This window comes from Panulirus ornatus, chromosome 55 (assembly GCF_036320965.1).
Source record: "Panulirus ornatus isolate Po-2019 chromosome 55, ASM3632096v1, whole genome shotgun sequence".
In the NCBI taxonomy this organism is placed as follows: domain Eukaryota; kingdom Metazoa; phylum Arthropoda; class Malacostraca; order Decapoda; family Palinuridae; genus Panulirus; species Panulirus ornatus.
The window spans coordinates 34,339,601-34,347,100 of NC_092278.1; the positions used below are offsets into that span (position 1 = coordinate 34,339,601).

Sequence of the window (7,500 nt, forward strand, 5' to 3'; positions counted from 1 at the left end):
TGTTCAAGAAAAGCACCACTAACTGAGTTCATCTTTTATACGAAATATCCTCTAGCTCCCCACTGTGGTTATTGCTGGTTCTCACCGCCACTCCCTGATATAACAACCGGCTGCTGGCGAGCCTCAGCGTCACGTATGAGCAGCTTCCCACGCAGTCACCTCTGGCTACCGATAATCTCTACCCACAGACGTACGCTTGAGGGAGGCTTTAGTTCGTCCTTAACGCCCGCTGGAGTAACACTCAACGTGATGTAAGAGTCGGGCGCTCCCTACCACATCCACGCATCACACACACACACACACACACACGCCCATGCTACAGGTTCTATTACTTGCACGGCCGCTCGTACCAGACTTCCCACACGCCCAGAGTATCATAAAGGGTTCAAGTAGTCATCGATTCTGCTGCATGTAGGTAGGGAGGCCACAGGGCATAGGTTGCTGGGGTACATGGCCATAGAGGGGACGTGGGGTACGGTCGACTGATGTGGTCCAATGGTAAGGGTTGTGGTTGGTCATTGAAGGCAAGAGCCAGCATCATGGGGTTGATTATGGAAGGCGGTGTATTTATAGAAGGGGTTGGTATGATCGCGGTAAACAGACGTCAAGATGGAGATGATGTGGTCGAGGTCAAGATTTTGGGAGAGGAGAGGGACAATATTGGCTGGGGCCGTGACCACGGCAGAGGTGACTGTATACAGTCGACGAGGGACCAGCTCATATCCTCGTCCCTGACTCTTCCATCTTTTCTTAAGACTATAAAGTAAATAAAGGCGTATCTGAGGCTCAACGCCAGACTTGATAAGAAAAAGGAATACCTGATAAATTGTCTCCCCTCCCCCCCCTCCCCTCAATCCCAAAACACACAAAGAACGTTTCTATGTCATATTGGGTTGGGTTGGGTTGAGTTGGGTTGGGTTGGGTTGGGTTGGGTTGGGTTGGGTTGGGTTGGGTTGAGTTGGGTTGGGATGAGTTGAGTTGAGATGAGTTGAGTTGGGTAGAGTTGAGTTGAGTTGGGTCGAGTCGGGTCGGGTTGGGTTGGGTTGGGTTGAGTTAGGCTTGGCTAGGCTAAGTCTAGGGTAAAACCTAACGTGCTCTAGCCTAGCTACACTTACCCTTACCTAACCTATAAAAACGTTTGAGGAAGCGGGTAATCGACCCTTACGGTGATTCGTTAAAACCATCTAAAATGAAAACCCTGCAGAGGGTTTAAAGTCGTACACAACATGACCACGATGACTAGGGAAGGTGGTGATTAAGGTCGGGACGACCCATGCTACCAAGGTCCGTAGGGCACCGTCATGCTTCGGAAGAAAAAGGGTGCACACACCAAGGGCAACTGGGGAGGGAGTTGTTAGACATGGAGTCGTGACAGGTCACCAGACAGCTCGCAAGGCCAGAGGTCAAAGCGGGTCAGACGAACCCGTTAACACTAGACATCAAATCCACACTATGAAATATACTGGCACAATACCCTGATTCATGGGGGGAGGGAACCTTCCCTGATGCAGGTTTACATGACAATGCAGCTCAGGCTGGTGAGGCTGGCACTATGGGGCGGATGGTGGCACTCACGTAAAGTAGGAGGCACTTCAGTAGGGGAGGATAATGGCTGATCACGCTGGCACTACAGGGCAGGAGGTGGCACTCACCTACGCAGGGGAGGATGGTGCTAGTTAGGATGGCAGCATGGTGGGAGCGGGTGGTGGCACTCACCTTGGCAAGGGCGGCGAGGCGGAGGCAGGAGGTGATGCGGAGAAGAGAGAGAAGCGGCGGAATTTGAGCTGCACCCGCATCTTGTTTGCGTTCTCCCGACGTGCGTTGCGCAACCGCGTGGCCTGCGCTTCTGATCTCTCGCTTATCCACCTCCCCGTCTGACCACCAGGTCACACAGTCCGGCCACAGAAACACACACACGCACCCCACACCGGCCAGGTCAACAGGCCAGCCAGGTGAGGCTTTCTAACGAAGGAGAGGGGGCGAGTGTCAGCTGACGGCTCCCTCCTGGACAACCATGGTCGTCTCGGGTGTGGCACAGAGCGGCTCACGCTCTCGTTGATCTTAAGTGTGGCACAGAGCACCTCACACTCTCGCTGATCTTAACACTTTGTCTAGTTTGGGGGTCCATCACGACACATCGAGAGGAGACTCCACTTCTTCTGCAAAGGACGTTCCTTTTCTGTTACAAAACACATATTTCCCGTTTGGAATATCGGCACACTGCTGTCCCGCGACCTTCCCAACACTGACAGTCAAGGCACCACGACACCACGGAGCCAAGGGGCAGCAACACCCGCTGGGCGAATCAAAATCAACAGGTCTTGATGACGCAGGTTGTGTGTGTGTGTGTTGTGTGTGTGTGTGTGTGTGTGTGTGTGTGTGTGTGTGTGTGAAGGGCCACCTTCCCCAACATCTCTCCACCAAAATGCCTCCCTCGTCCTCCAACAAACCCCTACGAAGCTTATCCGCCACAGCCCCCCTCCCCAAACGCCTAGCCACAATTTCCCACAGCACCCACCCCCCCTTACTGCCACAGAGCGGTAAGCCCTCTGTGGTGACCCTCCACCCTCGAGTGTTATTGTCTGCAAGATTTACGACGTACCATTCGTTCATTAAGGGGTCCGGGCCTCCGGCTGAAGGGCACCACCGGCTCACTGCCTGCTCTCTCTCTCTCTCTCTCTCTCTCTCTCTCTCTCTCTCTCTCTCTCTCTCTCTATCCCGCAACACCGGGGGGGTTACCCCTACTGACCATCCCCATCCGCCGCTCTGCTAAAAATAACAATGCTTTGCGGGTTCCAGCGTTTCCTGAAAACGCGTCAGTCCTGTTTTCCCCCAGGGACAAAACTCCCTTCGTAATAAACTTCGACAGGCACATCGGCCAGACGCGTGACCACACCCCCGACAACGGACTATGAAGCGAAATGGACACTCGTATCCAAAGAACATTGATTCACTAAGAAAAGGAATCGGATCTACCTCGACACCAAAGCGCCCAATCGTTATAATTTACGACACAGCGGTCAAGAATTTACCCACTTGAAAGACATGATACTCGACCCCTTTAAAATGCATACGACAACGACGGACACTGAGTGATTGAGCTCAGTCACAAATCAGTAGCTGTCCCTTGTCACTCACTCCTCTTCCCCTCTCCCTCTGTGCCAGCGACATGAGAGGTGGGAGGTGAGGCACAGAGGCAGGAGGCGCTACCAACCCAACCTCTCCAAAGTGTTGAATTACGGACCCATCATTTGTCACACTCACTTCAAGCGCTCACCTGGCTTCTGACCTGACCTTGTCTGCCTGCGCAGCAAAGCCCGAAACGGAGCGGACGCGACTCTTTTGTTGAAACTCTCAAACGAAAATAAAGAGAGAAAAAACGAGACTTTAATTCGACACGTGGAAGACACTCTGGGCACGCCCTCAAGCCACAGTTTACCAAAAGGCTAAACTTTGAGACTATCAGAAGAAAACAAAAACATACGAAAATACAATCTAAAATGAAATGGAATAGAAAAAATAATAGCCTCTCGACCCCCAGGTTTTAATATAAGGACTAATGCCTCCGAAATAATAGAGCACCAGAGAGAGGTTCATGAGATACGCAACGATGAACACCAAGGAAAATTCCCTGCTGTGTCCCACCTGTTGAATGGACGGGGGAAAAAACGGGGATCGAAACGCGGAAGAGGGGATGGTCAGAATGGAACAACACGGAGCTTAAAAAGGGGATTCTGGCATAATCAGGCTCTCTCTCTCTCTCTCTCTCTCTCTCTCTCTCTCTCTCTCTCTCTCTCTCCCATGAAGATTAAACACGCCCGACCATTACTGACCTACTCTCACTCCCTGACGGAGGCACAGAACCGTGATATCTCCCGGGGTGAACTCTCCTCTACCATCACCTCGTCCTCCCCCAGGAGGAGCATCCTCTGCCATGACGACCTCTCCCAGGGGGAACTTCCTCTACCATGACCTTCTCCTCCTCTCCCAGGGGGAACATCCTCTGTCATGACCTCCTCCTCCTCCTGGGGGGGAACATCCTCTACCATGACCTCCTCTCCAAAAGGGAATATCCTCCACCATGACCACTCCTACGCGAGTACCTCCTACCATAATCTCTCCCTCGTGAGTGAGTACCCCATAAAAACCAACATTAACCACCAGCTAATACCATGCGTTTGTTTTCAACCCCGACCCCTAGCGCAGACCAAAGAAAAATTCATGACAATGCATGACCCCTCGCCCCTCGCTGTCACAGAACAAAGGTATACATAGAAATACACATTAAATGATGATGTGCGAACATAAGACACCGGCACCCCCTCACAGTCACCAGTGACCAGAGTCACAACTGATCACGAGTCACGAGGAGAGGCACGAGTGGTCACAATCACCCGTGACTGGACCAAGAGTCACACGGACCTTCATCGAACAGTCAACTGTGTCAGTTACCCGTCACCAGGACCATGGCCATCAGGGGTGGTGCCACCAGTTGGGAAATCACAGTCATCAAAGACCATCACCGTTCACAGTCACCGGGACTAGAACCACCTGAGCTATCGCAGCTACAGGGACCATCTGACCCCGGGGGCCCACCAATGTCACCAAAACCATCCATCACTCACAAGTATCTCCAACGTTACTAAACACCATTACCATCACGGTCACAAGACACCAGCACACTAACGTCACCAGTGCCTTCACAGTCGCCACGACCTTTACTATTCACCAATCAAAAGACCGATCACAGTCACGAGGACCATCGTTCACCAAGACCATTCACAGTCGCCAGGACCATCGCAGTCACCAGGATCATCTGTTGTCAACAACATCACCGTCAAATTACCATTCACAAACACGTCATGAAAGCCATCTGACCCCCAAGTCACCTGGACTATCACGATCGCCAGTCACCAAGTGTCACCGATAGCGCTGGACGACGAGTTCACTAGCAGATGACAGACCGCACGAGCTGTCATCGAGGTGTGACCAGCCTTACACCTCGCCAGGTCACTCAACTGACAGGCACCCCCACGGGACACACTGGGTCAGGTCATTTCTAGGGCAACGCTCGAGGTCAGGTCGCCCTGAGGACTCACTAAGTTGGGTATTCCTGGAGATCTCCCTGGGACAGGCCACCCGGAGGACACACTGGGTCAAGTCACCCAGGGAGACAAATGGAGAGAGGTCATCCAGAAGACAACTGGGGCAAGGTCATCCCTGGAGACACACAGGGTCAGGTCACCTAGGCGATTCAGAGTTAGATCACCCAGGGGACACGTGGATTCAGGTCATCCAGGAGACATGGAGTAGGGTCACCCAGGGGAGAAACGAACTCTGGTCACACAGGGGACACGAGGTCAGGTCAACCAGGGGACACGTCGGATCAGTTCACTCGGGGGAGACATCAGTTCGGGTCACTCTGGGGTCAAACTGGGTCAAGTCACCCAGGACACACCTGATCAGTGATCAGGTCACCCAGGGGATACATGGGGTGAGACACCCAGGAATTATACCCTCTGGGGTGACGGAGGGATCACCACATGACCAGCCAGGCACCAGCTGCTACGAACACCATCATGAGAGAACGTCACCAGGAGAGGAGGCAGCAGCAGCAGCGGGTGGCGGCGGCGGAGCGGTGCTGGGACGCACTTGAGAGGGGTTGCGGTGGGACGGGATACTGGAGGGGTGGAGGCCGCCTGGCTCCTCACTCGCTCGCTACCGGACTGACTGACTGACTGACTGAGGCTGGTTGACACCAAGACCCGGCTCGGCAGGTGCCAGCCGCCCCAACCCCTCCACTCACCACACTGACCCACGACGTTCCATCTTCCCTACCTCACAGGTTCCCCCCCCACACTCCTTTCCCTCTCGTATATTCCCTTACGCTAATCTCGATCACCGAATGCACGCGAGGAGACGACATTCGCACGCTTAAAGAAGTGTAAGTAACCAAATACTTCAGTGTACTAATTCCATTCTGCACACTGTGCATCACCGCTCCTCTGACATTCATAAATGACCCGTTTCCACTAACAAGGCTCTGTCGGTTTCCAAAGGTCAGGGTGTGATTAGTGTAGGAGTGGTTGTTAAGTAGTAGTAGTAGTAGTAGTAGTAGTAGTAGTAGTAGTAGTAGTAAAAGTAGTAGTAGTAGCAGTAGTATTAGTGTCCACTGTAAAACAGTTAGTGTGGGTGGGGACGAAGAGGGTGAATAACCACTACCCACACACCTCTTGCAGTACACCAAACCTCACTACGGCCACTGTGGGCACGGCAGAATGGCCAGTATAATTTGTCACAGGGTGGCAGCGGTAAGACCAAGATAATAGCACAATACATCTCCGCAGGTACCCACTACCGCCTCACACCACCATCTTTCCCTCTCCATCAGCACACTCTCTCTCTCTCTCTCTCTCTCTCTCTCTCTCTCTCTCTCTCTCTCTCTCTCTCTCTCTCTCTCTCTCTCACCACCACCGCCATCACTCATGTACGCCATGACACACGCCCTCGTTCGTGCCAGCTGGTCGGCAGAGCCGCTGCGCTCATACATGGGGCACGCGGTACAGGGTTAAACCCCCTCACCTCACACCACGCACTAAGAAGCCCATGTCAGCTGGACTTGCACACCGGCACCAGCTTGGAGCTAATAGCGGTGTTTTCTAGGAGGGAACTGAACAACCTGCAGGTGGCGTAGTGACTTCATGTCCTACGAAGTCAGCTTTAACGAATGGCTACCATAGGCATAAGTCACCAAAGAAAAACACAATCGTCAAATCACAGAGGATAATTTTTCTTTCTGAGAATGCAAGGGAGTATTCCAGTTACTCAAGTATTGGAAGTATTCTTACATGTGGTAGGAATCCATCACTCTGTCCTTTACGATATCACAACGGTGCCTCTACAGAACACCGCCAGTTTCGGGAGCGCCTGCGAGCGACATGCTATACAAGGCCACATCTCCCCAGTTCGGTGTTTCAATGGGGTTATGCTCTGACCACGACCACCCCATCCTGTGTAATTTAAATGGTCAGCATGAGTCATCCACTTGAGTTGGGCAGGCGAGTTCTGGGAACCTCCCCTTCCGCACTGACCTAAACAAGAGGTGATGGGGTTGGGTGCCCTTCCCTCCCATCCCCTTGACTACGTTAAAAAAAAATTAAATAAAAACTTAACTGATATTTATATAATAGAGGTCACGGCAGGCATTAAACACTTCCATGGGATTCCGTCATTAAAAATGCTTTGGGTAAAACCACAATGCTCGTGGCGATTGTGTGTTTACACTCCACTGTTTATGATGTGGATTTTGAATTCTTATTCCTCTGGTCTTGGCAGGATGAAGGACACAGGACTTGGTGTAACACCCTCTGGACGCCTTCCAATGGTCCAGGGAACATGAAGGGATGGAGTCGTGAAGAACGCCTTCATGGGACTGTGAAAGTTGTAAAACTTCTTGGCATTCGACAGTGCCATTAAAATGTCTTTTCTTATGTTCAGTTT

The 7,500-nt window shown here is 52.2% G+C and overlaps 1 protein-coding gene across 11 annotated transcripts in view; it reads right to left on the bottom strand.

The window, feature by feature from the left end:
* siz (Brefeldin-resistant Arf-GEF family protein schizo) overlaps positions 1-7,500 on the bottom strand; it is a 578,443-nt gene that overhangs the window by 302,169 nt on the left and 268,774 nt on the right. Inside the window, exons 1-2 of one of the 11 annotated variants that reach the window (XM_071693391.1) lie at positions 5,595-5,725; positions 1,717-2,159 (exon numbers count right to left, since the gene is read on the bottom strand). The exons of 8 other annotated variants lie outside the window; for them this stretch is intronic. In XM_071693391.1, coding sequence (XP_071549492.1) covers positions 1,717-1,796 — 80 coding nt within the window. In that variant the 5' untranslated portion in view covers positions 1,797-2,159; positions 5,595-5,725. Of the gene's footprint in view, positions 1-1,716; positions 2,160-5,594; positions 5,726-7,500 lie in introns of those variants that run through there. 2 more of the 11 variants (XM_071693392.1, XM_071693399.1) reach the window with 2 other exon arrangements.